This window comes from Pseudorasbora parva, chromosome 2, assembly GCF_024679245.1.
Source record: "Pseudorasbora parva isolate DD20220531a chromosome 2, ASM2467924v1, whole genome shotgun sequence".
NCBI classification, from domain to species: domain Eukaryota; kingdom Metazoa; phylum Chordata; class Actinopteri; order Cypriniformes; family Gobionidae; genus Pseudorasbora; species Pseudorasbora parva.
In genome coordinates, this window is record NC_090173.1 from 32,846,212 (window position 1) to 32,866,795 (window position 20,584).

The following is a 20,584-nucleotide window of genomic DNA, read 5'->3' on the forward strand; positions in this document are numbered from 1 at the left end:
GTTGTATTGCAGATTTTTTTTATTGGTAGTGACCTTAACAGACATTAATATAGTACTGACCGTTGGTTGAGTATAACAAATCATCGACTCTTAAAACATTTGATTTCCATTTATAGTAGTAAAATGTTCATTGCAAAGCAGTTATAAGGGTATTTAACAAAGAGTGCAATAATTCTAGGATTTACTTTTTCCAGATACTGTATACATTCACTTTATATTCATTTAATCAAAGTACAGATTAATTATTTGGCCTTTTATTTGGTAAATTAATTTATCTAATATTCATCTGAGCTTCAGCAGAAGTGCAGCACTGTATGTGCACATGCATATAACAGCAAGTATCTCTAATAGGCAAATCCATTTAAACATTCATTACATATTAAGATGAAGGAAGGGTCAGTCCATGTATTTTTCTGCTCGTAGGATTTGGCAGTACATCAACATGGAGAACACCAAAGCAAGAATCTGGAGGGAGAAAATGCAGTCGAGTGTATGCAGAGGTTAAATTCGTATAATAATCAGACTACACCAGATACAAATTAATAATTTCAAATTACCTGAACGATTCCAATACAAACTCCAAACCCAAGCACTGAGGTGATGTTAGCCAGAAGCCAGTCCTTGGCCTTCTCATAGCAGGGCTAAAACGCATGAAAAAACAGCTGGTCATTTTCTCCAAATTAAACCATGACATACTAATCAGGGCCTTGGTTTAATTGGCGTTAATGACCAGCTGGAAGTACATCTTGCTTATTACATGGCTACCAAATAAATAAACAAATGGACATGAAATTTAAATTGCTATAAATATACCATTCAGATGTTAGTAAAAAAAAAATTGTTTTTGAAAGATTTAATCTTCTTATGAGTCTTATGCTCAACAAGGCTGCATTTATTTGATCATATATATATATATATATATATATATATATATATATATACAGTATTGTTCAAAATAATAGCAGTACAATGTGACTAACCAGAATAATCAAGGTTTTTCTTATATTTTTTTATTGCTACGTGGCAAACAAGTTACCAGTAGGTTCAGTAGATTCTCAGAAAACAAATGAGACCCAGCATTCATGATATGCACGCTCTTAAGGCGGTGCAATTGGGCAATTAGTTGAATTAGTTGAAAGGGGTGTGTTCAAAAAAATAGCAGTGTGGCATTCAATCACTGAGGTCATCAATTTTGTGAAGAAACAGGTGTGAATCAGGTGGCCCCTATTTAAGGATGAAGCCAACACTTGTTGAACATGCATTTGAAAGCTGAGGAAAATGGGTCGTTCAAGACATTGTTCAGAAGAACAGCGTACTTTGATTAAAAAGTTGATTAGAGAGGGGAAAACCTATAAAGAGGTGCAAAAAATGGTAGGCTGTTCAGCTAAAATGATCTCCAATGCCTTAAAATGGAGAGCAAAACCAGAGAGACGTGGAAGAAAACGGAAGACAACCATCAAAATGGATAGAAGAATAACCAGAATGGCAAAGGCTCAGCCAATGATCACCTCCAGGATGATCAAAGACAGTCTGGAGTTACCTGTAAGTACTGTGACAGTTAGAAGACGTCTGTGTGAAGCTAATCTATTTTCAAGAATCCCCCGCAAAGTCCCTCTGTTAAAAAAAAGGCATGTGCAGAAGAGGTTACAATTTGCCAAAGAACACATCAACTGGCCTAAAGAGAAATGGAGGAACATTTTGTGGACTGATGAGAGTAAAATTGTTCTTTTTGGGTCCAAGGGCCACAGGCAGTTTGTGAGACAACCCCCAAACTCTGAATTCAAGCCACAGTACACAGTGAAGACAGTGAAGCATGGAGGTGCAAGCATCATGATATGGGCATGTTTCTCCTACTATGGTGTTGGGCCTATTTATCGCATACCAGGGATCATGGATCAGTTTGCATATGTTACAATACTTGAAGAGGTCATGTTGCCCTATGCTGAAGAGGACATGCCCTTGAAACGGTTGTTTCAACAAGACAATGACCCAAAACACACTAGTAAACGGGCAAAGTCTTGGTTCCAAACCAACAAAATTAATGTTATGGAGTGGCCAGCCCAATCTCCAGACCTTAATCCAATTGAGAACTTGTGGGGTGATATCAAAAATGCTGTTTCTGAAGCAAAACCAAGAAATGTGAATGAATTGTGGAATGTTGTTAAAGAATCATGGAGTGGAATAACAGCTGAGAGGTGCCACAAGTTGGATGACTCCATGCCACACAGATGTCAAGCAGTTTTAAAAAACTGTGGTCATACAACTAAATATTAGTTTAGTGATTCACAGGATTGCTAAATCCCAGAAAGAAAAAAAATGTTTGTACAAAATAGTTTTGAGTTTGTACAGTCAAAGGTAGACACTGCTATTTTTTTGAACACACCCCTTTCAACTAATTGCCCAATTGCACAGCCTTAAGAGCGTGCATATCATGAGTGCTGGGTCTTGTTTGTTTTCTGACAATCTACTGAACCTACTGGTAACTTGTTTGCCACATAGCAATAAAAAATATACTAAAAACCTTGATTATTCTGGTTAGTCACATTGTACTGCTATTATTTTGAACAAGACTGTATATATATATATATATATATATATATATATATATATATATATAGATAGATAGATAGATAGATAGATAGATAGATAGATAGATAGATAGATAGATAGATAGATAGATAGATAGATAGATAGATAGATAGATAGATAGTAAAAACAGTAATATTGAGAAATATTTTGTCATTAAAAATTCAGGATATTTTATATTTCTATGAAAGATAAATCTATATCATAAATCAGGAAATATTTAAAGAATTTCTGTAAAAGATTTTGTACTATTTAAATTAGGATATTTCACTTTAATTTTACTGTTTTTCTTTGACAAGCCTTTGCTGCCAGTCGTTGAAAGTTTATGATTTCTTTTTTTTCTTTCTTTTTTTTTGCAGTGTTTTTTTAACAATGGTGTCAAAACCATCCCTTTGCGCCATGTGGAGCTGATTTCACGAATTATAATTTTTATAATTCCATTTTTTAAAAATTATTTTACATAGCATATATCTGTATATAAACATGTAATAGAGTATAGTTGCAATTTTACAGCGTTTTAAGTAGAATTTGAAAGTAAATGACTTTATAAAAATTTTTTTACAGTGTACATACAGGTCCTTCTCCAAAAATTAGCATATGTGATAAAAGTTCATCATTTTCCATAATGTAATGTTAAAAATTAAACTTTCATATATTTTAGATTCATTGCACTCCCACTGAAATATTTCAGGTCTTTTATTGTTTTAATACTGATGATTTTGGCATACAGCTCATGAAAGCCCAAAATTCCTATCTCAAAAAAAAGCATATCATGAAAAGGTTCTCCAAACAAGCTATTAACCTAATCATCTGAATCAACTAATTAACTCTAAACACCTGCAAACAATTCCTGAGGCTTTTAAAAAACTCCCAGCCTGGTTCATTACTCAAAAACGCAATCATGGGTAAGACTGCCGACCCGACTGCTGTCCAGAAGGCCATCATTGACACCCTCAAGCGAGAGGGTAAGACACAGAAAGAAATTTCTGAACGAATAGGCTGTTCCCAGAGTGCTGTATCAAGGCACCTCAGTGAGAAGTCTGTGGGAAGGAAAAAGTGTGGCAAAAATACGCTGCACAACGAGAAGAGGGGACCGGACCCTGAGGAAGATTGTGGAGAAGGACCGATTCCAGACCTTGGGGGACCTGCGGAAGCAGTGGACTGAGTCTGGAGTAGAAACATCCAGAGCCACCGTGCACAGGCGTGTGCAGGAAATGGGCTACAGGTGCCGCATTCCCCAGGTCAAGCCACTTTTGGGCTACAGAGAAGCAGCACTGGACTGTTGCTCAGTGGTCCAAGTACTTTTTCCGGATGAAAGCAAATTTTGCATGTCATTTGGAAATCAAGGTGCCAGAGTCTGGAGGAAGACTGGGGAGAAGGAAATACCAAAATGCTTGAAGTCCAGTGTCAAGTACCCATGGTCAGTGATGCCATGTCAGCTGCTGGTGTTGGTCCACTGTGTTTTATCAAGGGCAGGGTCAATGCAGCTAGCTACCAGGAGATTTTGGAGCACTTCATGCATCCATCTGCTGAAAAGCTTTATGGAGATGAAGATTTTGTTTTTCAGCACGACCTGGCACCTGCTCACAGTGCCAAAACCACTGGTAAATGGTTTACTGACCATGGTATTACTGTGCTCCGTTGGCCTGCCAACTCTCCTGACCTGAACCCCATAGAGAATCTGTGGGATATTGTGAAGAGAAAGTTGAGAGACACAAGACCCAACACTCTGGATAAGCTTAAGGCCGCTATCGAAGCATCCTGGGCCTCCATAACACCTCAGCAGTGCCACAGGCTGATCGCCTCCATGCCACGCCGCATTGAAGCAGTCATTTCTGCAAAAGGATTCCCGACCAAGTATTGAGTGCATAACTGAACATAATTATTTGAAGGTTGACTTTTTTTTGTCTTAAAACACTTATTTTATTGGTTGGATGAAATTTTGGGTTTTCATGAGCTGTATGCCAAAATCATCAGTATTAAAACAATAAAAGACCTGACATATTTCAGTTGGTGTGCAATGAATCTAAAATATATGAAAGTTAAATTTTTATCATTACATTATGGAAAATAATGTACTTTTATCACACATGCTAATTTTTTGAGAAGGACCTGTATTACAATTTAATTTATTCCTGTGATGGTAAAGCTGAATTTTCAGCATCATTATTCCAGTCTTCAGTGACACATGATCCTTCAGAAATCATTCTGCTATGATGAGTTGCTGCTCAAGAATTAAGGGTACATAAAGCATGTGGTTGCAATTACCAGTTGGTGGGATTTAGGAATGTGTGGTACTTAGCTGACCCTACGGCCCCAGAAATTATCTGACCTCTTCCCAGTGATGGCATCCTGCTGCTACATTTTCCCTGCAGCAGGAGGAAGGAAGTTTGCCATCGGATGTTATATTATGCCAGTCTGTATGGTTGCTCACTCCACAGCACTTGAACTGAAGGAAACAGAATCCATGATTTAAATTGAAGAATCTTAGTCTTCAAATTTGTGACTGTTATAAACCTAACTTACAATCTTCTGCATGTTGTCCCAGGATTTTCCCAGCCCTTTTTTTGGGTCATAGCCATTCATTCCCGCTTTTAGGTCAGCCTTGGCTTTTTTGTCCAACTAAATGGACAAAACAGAGAATTGGATAAACAGGAAGTAGAAGGCAAAGTGTTTTCCTGAAAGGAAAGGCTGAAATATTTGCAAGTCTCAGACATTAGTCTCTTACTTCTTCATGAAACACACTCAAAACCAGAATCAGTGCCACTTCTGTCAGGACTAGAAACAAGAGGATCACAAAAAACTAAAAAGAACAAGAAAGAACTATTAGATAACATAAATGACAACAATACATTAAAAAACAGACATGGTGTATTCTAACAGTATTCCCACTTAGGATGAAAAATCTCCAATGGAATAATATCTTATTTGTTTCTCTTAGGCAGCAGTAAGGTTAAAAAAAAGTTTTTTATTTGAATATATTTTAAAACGTAATTTAAAGATAGGGTAGGCTGTTTTTTTAAACACTTTTTGTTATATTGGTTTAAACATCCTGATAGCCATCATTAATAGAAGGTTTAAATATTAAAACATGTACAGGTCCTTCTCAAAAAATTAGCATATTTGATAAAAGTTCGTTATTTTCCATGATGTAATGATAAAGAGAGTTGGCAGGCCAACGGATCACAGTAATACCATGGTCAGTAAACCATTTACCAGTGGTTTTGGCACTGTGAGCAGGTGCCAGGTCGTGCTGAAAAACAAAATCTTCATCTCCATAAAGCTTTTCAGCAGATGGAAGCATGAAGTGCTCCAAAATCTCCTGATAGCTGCATTGACCCTGTCAATCACCTCTTTTCGTTGTGCAGCGGGTTTTTTTGCCAGACTTCCCACTGAGGTGCCTTGATACAGCACTCTGGGAACAGCCTATTCGTTCAGAAATTTCTTTCTATGTCTTACCCTCTCACTTGAGGGTGTCAATGATGGCCTTCTGGACAGGGTCGGGTCGGCAGTCTTACCCATGATTGCGGTTTTGAGTAATGAACCAGGCTGGGAGTTTTTAAAAGCCTCAGGAATCTTTTGCAGGTGTTTAGAGTTAATTAGTTGATTCAGATGATTAGGTTAATAGCTCGTTTAGAGAACCTTTACATGATATGCTAATTTTTTTAGACAAGAATTTTGGGTTTTCATGAGCTGTATGCCAAAATCATCAGTATTAAAACAATAAAAGACCTGACATATTTCAGTTGGTGTGCAATGAATCTAAAATATATGAAAGTTTAATTTTTAACATTACATTATGGAAAATGATGAACTTTTATCACATATGCTAATTTTTTGAGAAGGACCTGTATATAAATCTTCTGTGTAAGTCTCAGGACCTCAGGATTTCCTGTGAAGATGTTTTACTCTACCTCCATGCACCTGCTCGCTCAGACATAATGTCATCAGAGAATATCATGCGCGTTTCAACACTATCAATGGTGAAATGAATCTGCAGCAGTCAGGTGGTACAAGTAAAAGCTCTTTAAGTTGTTTGCATTCATTATTATTGCAATATTATGTGCTTTCAGACATTAGGTATGCTGTCTCATGGTGTTCATGTGTTTTGAAGGAGGTGTGGCTTTGGAGACGCTCTGGAGGGAGGGTGGGATCTTATGCTTTTAAAGCCAACTTGTTATTGCTATCCTCTCTAAAAATTGCCTACCCTACCTTTAATCCCCTGTGATAGCAATGCTAAATTTCCAGCAGCCATTAGTCAAGTCTTCAATGTCACATATGTTTCCACTTTCCACATATGTTTTACAGATGTCACCAAGGATCTAGGTATACCTTACCGTCATCAATAGACACTTCTGCTCTTTTAGAGCACCAAGGCATCCGAGAAACCCTGTTACCATGGTGACGCCCCCAGCAACAAGGAGCAGGTTGGCCGCGGAGAGTGAAGGGAAGGACAGCGGTAAAGATGAAAACTCTGACTGTGTGAAGGCGAGCCACACCCCAACACCAAATAGACCACATCCTCCCAACTGCACAAACAAGCGGGTAAAGAATAAATAACGATACATAATTTTCACACAGGTGCATCAGTTTAAAGCAGGTTATTATAAGGAACAAGTTTAGGCCTGCATGGCCTTTATAAATATAACAGACCATTATGCTAACTGCATATTCTTACATGATTCACACATATTTACATATGTAATAGGCCATGGGTTTTTTAAACTGGTGTCCGGGGACCTCCAGGGGTTCTAAGGGGTCCCCAGAAAATTTCAGAGAATAAAAAGACTGAACAAAAATGTATAAAGTCTATTGAATATTCTAATTGTTTAATTTCTAAATGTTTCTTGCCGTATAAATTCTAGAATTGTAAATGTGTGCGTTGTGTCTTTAGTGAGTTTTTCTCACTATAGTCCCCTTTATCTTTCTCACTGGGGTTGTAAGGCAGTTTTCTTAACATAGTATGTACGTTGCTTGCATACATTTATTGTGAAAGCTGTATACAAATAATTTTAATTAAAAATGTTCTTCTTCAGGTTTATACATCCAGCATATAGCTAATTTAAGATGGGAAACAATATATTGTATGTCACACTATTTATCTAACCGTTTAAATGTTTTTTTTTGTACATAGATGGATTTTAAGAAGGGGGCCCCTAATAAAGGTTCATCATATTTGGGGGTACTTGGCATCATAAAGTTTGAAAACCCCTGTAAAAGGCTACACTTGGCATCATACACTTGTACGCCAGTAGGTGGTGACAAGTGATATCTTTCACTCAAGCAAACCGATTCGCTAAATGATTCGCCTCGTTCAATGATTCGATCCACAACACTTATTACTGTGTGTTGCTCGGAGATGCATAATAACAAACTCCTGTTAACTTGGTCAAAAATGGACGAAGTATTTGTGTAAGTTACTAACTTCTTGTTTTTTTACGGAACTAATGTATAAAAGTAATGCTTTTATTGATTCAATTATGAATCTCGTTGTTCTGAATGGCATAATTCAGATCAGAACAACAACGTTGCGCGTGTCCGGTGGCAGAAAGAATCAAATGGGCTTGATGAATATGGTGATTTTTAACTGATTAGCATTCTGCCTAACTGATATCTGACAGAAAGAAGCCTAAAACAAAACTCAACTAACCCAAAAGATGAGGTTGAAGATAAACATGAGGTACTTCACACAGCACAGGCAACCTCGTGACACAGACATTCTGCATGAAAGAAGAGAGACAGGAATAGAATCACCAAATAACGATATATAAACGGTATTGTGTGTGTGCTTTTAACGTGTGTAAACTTTCACACTCCTGAACTGCAGGAGAGGAAGTGCTGTTTCCAGGCAGGAAGAAACCACCCTTGTGTTGTACTGCTGATAGCATTAACTAGAAAGCCATTATGTTCCATGACTGATACATGTAGCCTACCTATTATAGGGCCTCTCTTATATTTTAAACTCAGTCAGTATTGTGGACTTTGATATGTGCCACTTTATATTCTTTGAGCAGAAGGCAACATAATAATGTTGGTGTTGGTTTGGCTCTTTTTGTTCCACTGAATGTGGTCCAAATGTGACCACAGAGCATATAATGGGAAAATGTAAACATAAGCCCCTTCAAGGTAGGAAGCACATGGATTTATGATCTGATTTCAGTGGTATGTCAGTAATGGTTCTGGAAATTGGCACCGTATTTAGGCTTTGTGGGAATTAAAATGGAGTTCTTAAAATATGAGATGGCAGAAGCCTAATCATACCTTTAGTTACTTCTTTCAACTCTTTTTCACCCCCCATAAATTCTGCCAGTCCAATAAATTATTTTTCTGAACTAAATCTGAACATCATCTATCTTAATAAATCAGTGTTTTGCACAAACTCGCTGTCAAGAGCAATATTTGTAAAAAAAAAAATAATAATAATAAAAAAAAAATTCATTGTCTGCTTTAGTAATGATCAAATAGTTCATAACCAGTACACAAATCTCTATATTTATTATTCCAAAGTTTACATTAAACATTAATCCATTATAGTTGCTTTACCTTTATTTAGGTGGAGACAGAAAGAGGAAAGAGTTGAATACAAAGTTTCCTGTATTGTCTTTTTGTTGTTTCGTACTGATGAAGTTCATGAGATCTTGCTTTATTTATTACTTGACCGATATTATCCACATCACAGACGTGATTCCTTCAGTTCTTCAGGGTGTTAATGATTCCTCATAAGTGTGAAAAAAGGCTTCTGTGAAGTGATGAACTTGAAATATCAGTCTTGCAGTTTCCAGGCACACAAAATTCTTCAAAAGCTTTTCTTTCTTTGTTGTTTAATTCCTTCAGACTCTTATCATTTCTCGCTGGGATTACTCATGCCATTAAAAAAAAAAGTTTTCTTTTTTAAGGTAATACAAAAAACGTCAAAATATTTGTTTTCCTTGTTAGTTTGTTCCCTCAACCTTAATTGCTAATTCCCGGTTGTCTTTGTCTTTCTATCTTTTCAGCTATTTACCTCCCTCTCTTGTTCCAAATAACTTCCAGATGTAGTTATCGGCCCTCCCCTCTGACTCTTTCCCTTTCTCCTCCTCCTGCTGGTCTCCAGAGAATCCATTCTTTTCCAAGACCCTCCTCTCTTGAATCATTATCCCTCCCTTTTTCTCTTGATTTTGTCCAAACAATCCTGATGGATGGCCAACAGACACACATTTGAGGATTTGCAGTCCTCTGGGTGTCTTTTTGTTTAGTCTTGAGATCTTTTATCTATTAAACACACCACAGTACAGCATGTTATAACAATCAATTGGATTTGAGGGACAAGTTTACTGTTTATGTCAAGTTTAGGTTTAAAACCAGGGTTAAGTGCTTCTATATCAGATTCATCTATCATCTTCCTCTGAATTTAGGAGTAAGTTTTGGTTAGGGTTAGTAAGTGTATATGTGGTTTATGGGGACTCTCCATAGGCATAATGATTTTTATACTGTACAAACTGTATATTCTACCCCTAAACCTACCCTTCACAGGAAACATTCTGCATTTTTTACATTTTAAATAAAACATTATTTAGTATGTTTTTAAAGCTAATTGGTTTACAGGGACACAATAAGTGTCCTCATGAAGCAAGTTTAAGTTGTAACACTCATGTCAGTACACACATTTGCACACACACAGACAGGAAACTAAATTTATGGTACAAAAAGAGACAGTTCCTGCTGGTGAGCTGAGATTACTCCATCTGGTGGTCATTTGTAATATGTGACCCTGGACCACAAAACTAGTCAAAAGGGTCAATTTTTTGAAACTGAGATGTATACATTATCTGAAAGCTGAAATAAGCTTTCATTTGATGTATGGTTTGTTTGGAATGTATGTTTGTTGAAAATTTGGAATGATCTGAGGGTGCAAAAAAAAAAAAATCAAAATATTAAGAAAATCACCCCTCAAGTTAGCATATTACTAATAATAAATGTTTGATATATTTACAGTAGGAAATTTACAAAATACCTTAACAGAACATGATCTTTACTTAATATCATAAAGAATTTTGCAATAAAAGAAAAATGTATCATTTTAACTTTAATTGTTGGCTATTGCCACACATATACCTGTTCTACTTACAACTGGTTTTGGGGTCTAGGGTCACATATCAGTTTATTCAGTGGAATATGATGCCTTTTTTGATCACTGTGAGAATTTGAATTGTTACACAGTGTGTTCGATTAATATGAATGTTTTGATTAATATGAATGTTTGGTAATGACCTTTTAAACAATAGCAAAGAATGTCTCCATGTTACGGATATCACACTATGAGCAATTATGTCCAAAATACCCAAGGAAGTTAAAAAAAGAAAGAAAGCAAAGAAAAAAGAACCCCAAAGAGTCATATATATTTAAAATGATTGTTTTTTGTTTGAAAACATACACTTGTGGCCAAAGATAACCAACCTTTGCACTTTTCCTGTAGCCACTGATGGCATTCCTACACTTCTCTATTTTCTGTTTGGCGCACTCTTCCTTTGGCAGATTGGAAGAGTTGCTGGCTTCTGATATTTCTATAATTCAGTGGGATTTTAGGTGTAAATCTATTTCTGGCTAGGCTACCCCCAAAGGCTTTTCACATCTAGGCTTTTCTTAACCCTGGGTAAACTGAATCCTGGGTTATACTGCTTCACGTTTTACACTGCTCATAATTTACCCAGAGTTAAAAATGAATGGTATTCATAAACTGACATTTCACAGTCACATATCCATCCTTAAATCTCTTATGTAATGTTCAGGGTCAATGTCCAGAAGTATGACCTTTAAAAGAGAGACAGATTTATGCGTCTTAACATGTTTAAATTGATTTGACAAAATTTCCCACAGAATCAGAACAGAAAATATTGTGAAGTGTTTGTATTTAACTTTTTTTTGACATTTGACTGCATCTTTTGTCATCAATTATTGATAAGCTATACATTTCTTTGCTAACAGTGAAAAAAAGTTTCATTCTCAGAATGCAAGTCTTAAAATCTTAAAAGTTAGCTGGTTTTAAACATCAATGCTATGTGCTATAATCAATGTATATTGAGTGCAATGTATCTAACCTCATGCATTTATCCAAGGATTACAACTGTAGGCTATCTTTAGATGTATAGATGTTTATCTGCATCTGTAGTTTCAAATGGATGAATGAATGATGATTATTAATTGTGAATTTGCCGTGTTGACCAATAGAAGCTGTTCGATTTGAGAGTGGCTTGGCTATTGTAAGCTGTGTTTCATACATATACACTATTGACAACAGACAATTGACTTTTTTGCTAATGTGTCTGAAGCTTTAAGTAAACATTATTTTTTATCATGATACATTATGCTATTGTTCATAATGCATTGTGATGGTATAATAATAATATCAAATAATATTTACAAATCTATATTACTTAGTCCTTATTTGATACACATGATGTAATCAAGATGGTCCTTCATATTAAATCCTTAAAGTTTATTCGTTGAAAAAATCTTTTAGACGGCTGTGGTGAGACAGAACGTTTCTCCTCCGTTCAACTCCTTCTTTTCACTTTTGTCATTTTCTTTTTGTATCTTGTTCTCTTCCAGTTTTTTTCCTGCCTTTTTTTCATCCACATCCTCATCTATGTAAGGCATAGGTTCCTTGTCCTCCCATTTCTTAGCCTCTTTAGTACCTACGCCACCCACTCCACCATTAGCCATGTCACCTTCGTCCAGGGTGGCGAATGTGCTGAGCACCATATCATCTCCATCCTGTTTCCCATCATCAGGCAGAAGACCCTCCTGTGCTTCAGCGTCACATTCAGCCCCCGCCTCCAGATTCACAGGCCCCGCCCATGCATCATCATCTGCCCCTTTTTTCTTCTTGGACCGCTTGCTTTGTCCATTCACGTACATGGGGCCAAATGTCCGTGAGGCGTTTTTCTTTCTCCGTTGGACGAACAGAACCATGCCAATGCATAGCACGCAAATGATGGTCACACACACTATGATTATTAATAACCAGTTTGTTTCTATGGGAAAAATACTTTCCGTGATAATTACACCGGTGGTGACAGAGGTAACATGAGTGGAGACTGATTCGTCATCAAACATTGAATATGAGTGTCCTTCAGAAGTAATTTCAGGCAGCCGTGAATATAATTTTAGAGTTGCAGTGGAGGTTACTGCGCTGGTCTCTACAGGGTCAGATGGAGACGCATTCCAGTCTGCAGGTGGTTGAGACGTGACGTATGTGGGATTGAAGGCTTCTGTTGAATCAGTAGCCATGGAAGAGACTGCTGTGGTAATTTCATCTGTAGGATGTTCTGTAGGAATGGTCAACTCAGAAGAAGTAAATCCAACAGTCATTTCATATTGACGTGTACTTGGGGCTTCTGAAGTTATTTGTTCAACTACAGCTGTTTGAACATTAACAGGCAGATTAGTGGTGATCATTGTAGTCTGTTCCATTTGAGCATGTGTTGTTATTTCACGAGCAGTAGTTTCTTCTGTGGTTTCTTTAGCCTCAGTATTGAGTGACACAGGATTCACAACTGTTGGTCCTTCAAGCATGGTGATCATTTGATAAACATCTGTGGTTTCTGTTTTATACAGATCTGGTTTTGTCTGTAGTTCAGTGACTGTATTTACAAATCCAGCAATGGTGCTTTCATAAGTAGACATTTCCCCCCCAGTGTTGTGATTCGGTACTGTATTGGAGATATCTGCATATACCGCTGTTGACTCTTGGGCATCAGTGAACTTGAAACAGGCTCCGAGAGCAAGATACAGCAGAAAATTGCTAAAAACGAGCCTCATGATGTTCATTGTACTGCCTGAAAAGTTAGCAATCTCAGTCAGGTGAGCTGATAATATCTTTGGAGATCCACTTTTGAGGCTCAAGTATGTGATAGAAATTGTGGGAACCCCCTAACGCCTGACTATATGTTAAAAGAAAGCAGCTGGCAGAAGAAATTCATTTTCTTGTTCTCTGTGTGCTTTGGTGTTCTGCTGAGTTAATCTTGCGTGAATCTGAGCCGGAAAGTTTTACACAGCTCTGTTCTTCCTTTTTCTTCTCTTTCTCTCTTTCAGTGTAGCTTGGTGGATTCTAGCTGAAATAAACATGTGACACAGTAAAAAAGACGGCGGAAGAAAAGGACAGTTAGTCACAAATGATCACATTTTTTTTCCGTTTAAATAAAATATCAAAAAGGTCTAAAGTTTGGGGTGTTTGAATGCCTTTAAAAGTAGTCTCTTATGTGCACTAAAACTGCAGAAATACTGTAAAAACAGGAGTATTGTGAAATATCACTACAGTTTAAAGGTTTTCTATTTGAATACATCTTAAAATGTAATTTATTCCTGTGATGTAAAGCTGAATTTCATCATTACTCCAGTCTTCAATGTCACGATCCTTCAGAAATCATTCAAATATAATGATTTGGTGCACAAGAAACACTATTGTATTATATTTTACTATATTATCAAATTAATAAAATAAAAAAATTGGTAGACGGTACAGTTAAATTGAATATACTTTTATTAATTTGGCAGATCCCAAGGGACTTGGGAATTAAGCCCCATGACATTGGCATTGCTAATATGCGTCCACTCTATTTACTACAATTTACAACTACAATTTAATGTTCTGCATGTAGCAATTGTTGTTTTTCGTCCTTCTTTTTGTGAGGTCTACCTGTCCTCAAGCATCTTATAGCATCACAAACACAAACTTGTTACAATTTGTCTCCCGTTTTATGAATAAGTGTGATTGCCACTTACCTTCATGCCTCTGAGTTAAGTCACTGCAGGCTCCAACCACCAAGACCAAACTGCACATGTGAAAGTCTACACACTCACTCATGCAGTGCACACCTATATCCTGTTAATTTCTCTTCCTCTCTTGCTTACATGCCCTCTTTTTAGTTCTCCTCCCTCTGAAGATGTCATATCACAGAGCGCATCTGGACAAGAGAGGCTGCGGCTGAAAGATTAAAAAAATGTGCAAAAAAGTGCTTGGTTATAGTGTATAACATAGTATAAATGATTATCTGAGGCTGAAGTAGAAAAAGAGAAGCCAGCCCCCAATGGGAAGTTAAGGGCGTGTTGACACCTTTGTAGGGTTTGACTTGTAGTTCGTCAGCACAACTTTGCTGATAAGTGTCTGCCAGAATGCTGCGTGCGTGAGTGGTATACGTGTATGTGTTCGCCAGCTTGTTGAGTGGAGGGTATTGCAAACTTACAGAAGTGAGAAATTTTTTGCCCAAAGGAAGTTTGGTTAGACTATTATGAGATATGTATGTCCCATCTTCTCATATGTCACAATCTTAGTAACAAACAGTTTTTGTTGGGATTTGCTAATTGAAACTCTCAGAATAAATTTATTTAGGCATTTATACATGCACATGATCTTGACGTTGATTTTAAAAATGAGGAATAATGTTTTTTTCTTTCTGTTGATGTTTTACTTTAGCAGACTCCACACTATCATTTCCTTTTTCTGCTACCTTTTCATGACATTGTCTTTCTCATGCGCAACAGAAACATGCATTATCTGTTGTAGATTTTCAAAATGGTAATGATCATTTGATTACGCCATCCAAGAACCAATATTTACTTTATTTACGATTATCTTTATGAGTAAGTCAGCACTCTGAGATTTCCAAAGACAATATGTTATCAGGGATATTCACCGCTAGAATTTTTCTCAGGCAAGTCGACACAAGTCGTGAACGTGAGATGGTGGCAGCACAAGCAAATAGCTGCAAACTGGGAATCAAAAGGCTGGAAGAATATGCAGGAATGGTGGAGAAAATGCAGAAATGTAATTGCTAACTATTTTCAAATCTTTTGGGACTTTAACGTCATATGTATTAGCTGGATCTGAATAGAGAAATTAATGCAATAATGGATTTGAAACTTTAAAACAATGAGCATATCTCCTTCAAATGTGAAGAGCATACCTTTTTAATATATTATCGGTACTAGCAACTAGTAAGAACGCCATTACAAGGAAATGGCTTAAGGAAGATCCCCCATCTGTGTATGAACAATAATACTGAATCTACTAATAGAATTTCATCTAATTGGGGAAAGTGGTTGAAAGAAAAGAGATGGAGGGTTGTGGGGGGATTAAAAAGGGAAAAAAGAAGAAAAAAATATACACTGTATATATTATATTATATATATTATATTATATTATATTATATTTAGGGCCGGGACTCGATTAAAAAAATTAATCTAATTAATTAGAGGCTTTGTAATTAATTAATCGAAATTAATCGCATTTTAATCGCATATAAATATTTTACCTGAGAACAATGAGAAGTAATTTTTCACATGTATTTTTAGTATACCATTGAATAATGACTGAATACATAAGCTTAATCAACAAAATATTGTTTATTTATTTCAGTCCAGCAGACCAGTGCAATGTTTGCCATTAAGTGTAGCAAAAGCATATTTGTGATATTTGAGGCTCGATGTGCTGCGGTGATACGCTAATTCCTTGTTGTATAGCAGGGGTGTCCAATCCTGCTCCTGGAGGCCCACTGTTCTGCTGAGTTTAGCTCTAACCCCAATTAAACACACCTGTACCAGCTCATTAAGGTCTTATTAGGCATACTAGAAACTTTAGCAGTGTATTGAGGCAAGCTGGAGCTAAACTCTGCATGACGTCAGTGGCCCTCCAGGACCGACTTTGGATACCCCTGTTGTATAGCTTGCACACAACCATGCTCTTGTCGACGCTTCCATCATTTCGTTTTTTAAAACTAAATTTCCCATCCACGGGGCCAAGCAAAGCGGTCTAATCAGCTTCTTCGTTCATGTTCACTATGGTTTGTTGTTTTCATGGTTGTTGTCGTGACTCATGAGCGCTAGTTGGTGTTCCAGTATAATCGGTCCGTCAAAACTCATTCATTGAAAAACGTTCCGCGGGGCAAAAATAAGTGCGATTAATATATTTTTTTTTTTTTGCGTAATTAATTAACGCGTTAAAGTCCCGTAGTTAATTAATCTTAATTAACGCGTTAAAGTCCCGGCCCTAATTATATTATATTCCTTCATCAACAGTGTAGCAAAGAATTACTGTGCCTGATTTTTTTTGTGGTCCCTTAACCTCTCCAATAATGAGAAAGTACTGCTTATCTTACTGTTTAGCTTCAGGACTTTTCTAAGTAACTTATGGAAACAAATGTTGTATTAACTTCACAATTAAAGTAACAGGTCTCTGCTTTCATCATACATAATATGTTTGATAAATAATATAGTTTTTTTTATAAATAATAATGTTTTTTTATTTGTGGATCTAATTTCAATAAACTTGTATTTGAAGTTAATATGCGCCTTAAGACTTACAAAATAGTGATGTAGAACACAAGTTAGACAAACAATGTATTTGTAACGGAAGTTGAAATGAAACTCTTTGAAATGGAAGAAACTTCACAGAAGAAAACACAACTTTAACAACAAAATATAATCGAAAACACAACATAGAGCTATTAATTCTAAACAACAAATATTTAAGTCATTATGTCTCCATTTGACCAAAATCACAAATGATTCAAGTGCATCCTCAGTGTTCAAAATGAGCATGCTCAGCTGCCTGTTAGTTGGCCCCTCACCACTGATCTTGACATTGTAATACTGCCTTCCTGTGAAATGTCCTACTTCCCACATGTGGAGTCAAAATTACAAGTTTGTCAGGTGTTTGTTCAGGTGCTTTTTTGTCAGTAAGAATTGAATCTTTTTTAGGGAAATCTTTTTAAAGCCTAAATTTAATCAATATCCTATAGATTTTGAATAAAATGCAGCGTCCCGTTTGTTGGCAACCATATAAACATTACCCTCGCAATATATTTACATCTATAGTCAGCTTGTTTATGAGTCCAGAGTTACGGTCAAATAAATGTTTTTACTGTGTAAAATACATACAATATGCATCAAAAATTGCATATTTACATAAATATACACAAGAATGCAAATAAATCTTATCAGGCATAAGTTCTCACTTTCACCTTGTTTATGGGCCAGAAACTCCAAATTTACCAGTAATAAATGCAACTTTAGAGGCTGTTAATGTCCAAATAGGATACCCCTATTTATGATCATTCCGAAAGTACATAAGTTCTTGCTGTGTGATATTTTTAGTTGCCTTGAATATATGCAATGCCAGTTACATTATATAATCCATTCAGCCTAATAATGGAGATTGTCCGACAACATGGAAACTGGATTTTTTTTTTTTTTTTACAGTGTACAGCTGAGCACAAATCACTCACAGTTAAAGGTCCATGTTGGATCACAAACATGTCTTATTTACTTGCTTAAATAAAATGTCCATCAAAATCTCCTTGTGTTTTTAAGGCAGAAGTCTTAAGGTATCTATCCAAACTGTTTCAATGTTTAAAACTACGTGTCCTAAATCCTCTCCGCCTTCATGCGCCTGTTTGCGTACCAGAAATCAGTTATATCATCCACAGTCACTCTAGGCTGAATCCACAGCCCATTCTCTTCATTCTCCTGTTCCCGTGCTCTTTTCTTCATCCTCTCCTGCCTCTTTCTGTCTTTATGCTTCCTGTCGGCCTCCATCGTGGATCCACTGACATACCAGAACTCCACTCTCTCCTGCACCGATGCTTTGGGGTCGGCCCAAAGGCTCTCTTTCTCGCACGTCTGGCCTCCCTTCTCCCTCCGCTTTTTCTCCTTTTTAAAGACAGACAGACGAACCCATAGGAAGATGGTTATTCCTAGGAATATAGTAGCAGTCATTGCTAAAGTCCACACTGTGATCAAGCAGACCAGTGTGTATTGACGAGGCTTAGATTCTGGGTTTGTGTTCAAACATTTAGGCCATACTTTGCTTTCTGTGTCAGTTTTGTTTGTTTTGTTGGTTGTGGCATCGGTTAGGACATCGGTTATGATAGTGTTGTTGTTATAGGTGGTGGTAGCATCGGGTGTGTCTGTTCCTGTTATGTTTTTTCTTCCTGTGTGTGCCGTAGAGTTTGTGAATCTGTTCTGCTGTGTTGTTGAGTGATTTACACCACCTATTGAGGTTTGATATTCAGGTGCAACTGTAATCTTTGGGTCTTGTGCTGTTGTGTAAGCCGCCGTGATCATGGGAATGTCTGTACTTTGAGAAGTTGACCAATCGTCTCTCGCTGTTGCCGTTGCAGAACTGGCACCGATTGTATTCGCTGTTGTGTTGTAAGGTTCCTCTCTGTGTTCACTAGTGAAGCTGTAACTTCCCTCAGTGCTCGGTGTTCCTCTCGACTTCTCGTTGGTATTAGCAAATGTGGCCTGGGTGGAGTTTGTTTCATAATTTCCTTCATCTGCTTTTGTTCTATTATCCTCTTTCTCTGTCCAGTCTTTCCAGGGAACAGTTGAGACACTGAGCAAGTCTGATAAGGTGTTTGCAGTCTGAACTGTTCGTCCGTCATCACTGTAACTCACACTTGACGTTGTTCCCGTTTCATTATTTTGTGGTGACAGTCCTGCAAAGTTAGTGGAAACTGTTGTATGACTTGCATGTGTTTGGCTCATAGCAACATTACTAGCATTGCTAACACCTACGTCATCATCCATCGTGCTATTCTGAGATGGAGTACTGCTGTTGTGTTGATGCAAGGATGTTGTTTCCTGTGTGGGCATCTCATTTGGGGTTGTATTTGGCTGTGTATGCACTTCACCGGGCAAATTTGTTGTACTGTCCTGTGTTTTTGTGGTCAGAGCTGAGAAGGCTGTTGCATTTATTAGCATCTTGGGTTCTTGGTTTGTTTTTGTTGATGCTGGAGTTATTTGTGTGGTTTCAGTGTGGGCACTCATGGTGTTTGATGGCAGTGTGTTGAAATAAAGAGCTGAGGCAATGAGGAAGTGAGTGAAGCACACTGTGATGGATAATATAGTCATCTCCATTGTGACTTCTGTAAAAGATCCAGGGACAACATGAGTACAGACGACATGAGTACAGACAACGTGACGGGAAACACTTGAAAATAAAACAAATACACTTACAATAACTTAAGTTCAACTTCATTTTTTTTTTAAATGTCTGTACTTGTAGTTAACAAATATGAATATAATTCTAATATGCTGTTGTCTTATCAATGTTGAAAACAGTGCTGCTTGTTATTTTTTAGGAAATGTGTTTTCTTCAGGAATCGTTGACGAATAGAAAGTTGACACAACAGCATTTATTTAAAATAGAAATTTTTGGCAAAATTATAAATGTCTTTACTTTCACTTTTGATCAGCTTAATGCATCCTGGATGAAAGTGTTCTTTTCAAAAAAATAAAATCGTACCGACCCCAAACTTTCAACAGTAGTGCTATATGTATATACATATTTTAAATATATATAAAAGTATTGTTAGTTCATAATACATTTAATCTCATTTAAAAGTGTTACCGGTTAGATGCTGCACAGAATTGTGTAAAACTATTATTAAATTTACTTAATTTTGTAATCACTGATTCATTTGAGAACATACTGCATCAGCAAACAAAAAACACCAAATTCTATTGGATATTGGATCAGTATGTTGGTGTTTGGGTTGGTGCTAAAATACAAGTTTTGTTTCCCAGCAATCTAAATCCAAAGTCAACTTTGTAAAGTTTGAAATGTTGCCATTTTTCTAATACTGAGAATGACTGCTAAAAAACATAGTTCTTTTGACTATAACTTAGATTTTATTTGACTTGTCTCACTATAAACACTCCAGGCCTACAACGAACACACAACGCCATGAAGCAGCATAAAATCTACACTGCACATTTCTGCTTCGCTAAGAACAAACGAGAACTCTTAAAACAAGCTATGTCTGTATTACTTCTCATTTAGGTTTAATCAACTGACAGAAACAAAAACACTCTACCTGATGTTCAGAACTCATCACGTTGTCGCACCGTGATTTCTTCGTTTGTGCAGTGGTGCCTTCTGGGATACTTCTCTGCCCTATCTGAAGTTGAAGTGACTTGAGGAAATGACAGTTTGATCACCATGCCAACAGTGGGATGA

The 20,584-nt window shown here is 36.8% G+C and overlaps 3 protein-coding genes across 4 annotated transcripts; all 3 read right to left on the bottom strand.

The window, feature by feature from the left end:
* Position 1: 1 nt before the first annotated feature.
* Positions 2-9,709, bottom strand: tspan4b (tetraspanin 4b). The gene is made up of 8 exons (XM_067417124.1): positions 9,130-9,709; positions 8,237-8,306; positions 6,924-7,115; positions 5,315-5,389; positions 5,113-5,208; positions 4,919-5,035; positions 558-641; positions 2-465 (listed from the first exon to the last, which is right to left on the bottom strand). The coding sequence occupies exons 2-8, from the start codon at positions 8,303-8,305 to the stop codon at positions 397-399; spliced, it is 702 nt and encodes a 233-aa protein (XP_067273225.1). The 5' UTR covers position 8,306; positions 9,130-9,709; the 3' UTR covers positions 2-396.
* Positions 9,710-10,962: 1,253 nt separating this feature from the next.
* Positions 10,963-14,572, bottom strand: si:ch73-248e21.7 (uncharacterized). 2 transcript variants are annotated; one of them, XM_067416796.1, is made up of 2 exons: positions 14,350-14,572; positions 10,963-13,675 (listed from the first exon to the last, which is right to left on the bottom strand). In XM_067416796.1, the coding sequence occupies exon 2, from the start codon at positions 13,393-13,395 to the stop codon at positions 12,082-12,084; it is 1,314 nt and encodes a 437-aa protein (XP_067272897.1). In that variant the 5' UTR covers positions 13,396-13,675; positions 14,350-14,572; the 3' UTR covers positions 10,963-12,081. The 2 variants fall into 2 exon arrangements, with proteins under 2 accessions (XP_067272897.1, XP_067272889.1); XM_067416788.1 differs by having other exon boundaries at positions 10,963-13,679.
* Positions 14,573-16,917: 2,345 nt separating this feature from the next.
* On the bottom strand, positions 16,918-20,575 carry si:ch73-248e21.5 (uncharacterized). Its single transcript, XM_067416719.1, has 2 exons — positions 20,442-20,575; positions 16,918-19,490 (listed from the first exon to the last, which is right to left on the bottom strand). The coding sequence occupies exon 2, from the start codon at positions 19,480-19,482 to the stop codon at positions 17,989-17,991; it is 1,494 nt and encodes a 497-aa protein (XP_067272820.1). The 5' UTR covers positions 19,483-19,490; positions 20,442-20,575; the 3' UTR covers positions 16,918-17,988.
* Between the last annotated feature and the right edge of the window lie 9 nt (positions 20,576-20,584).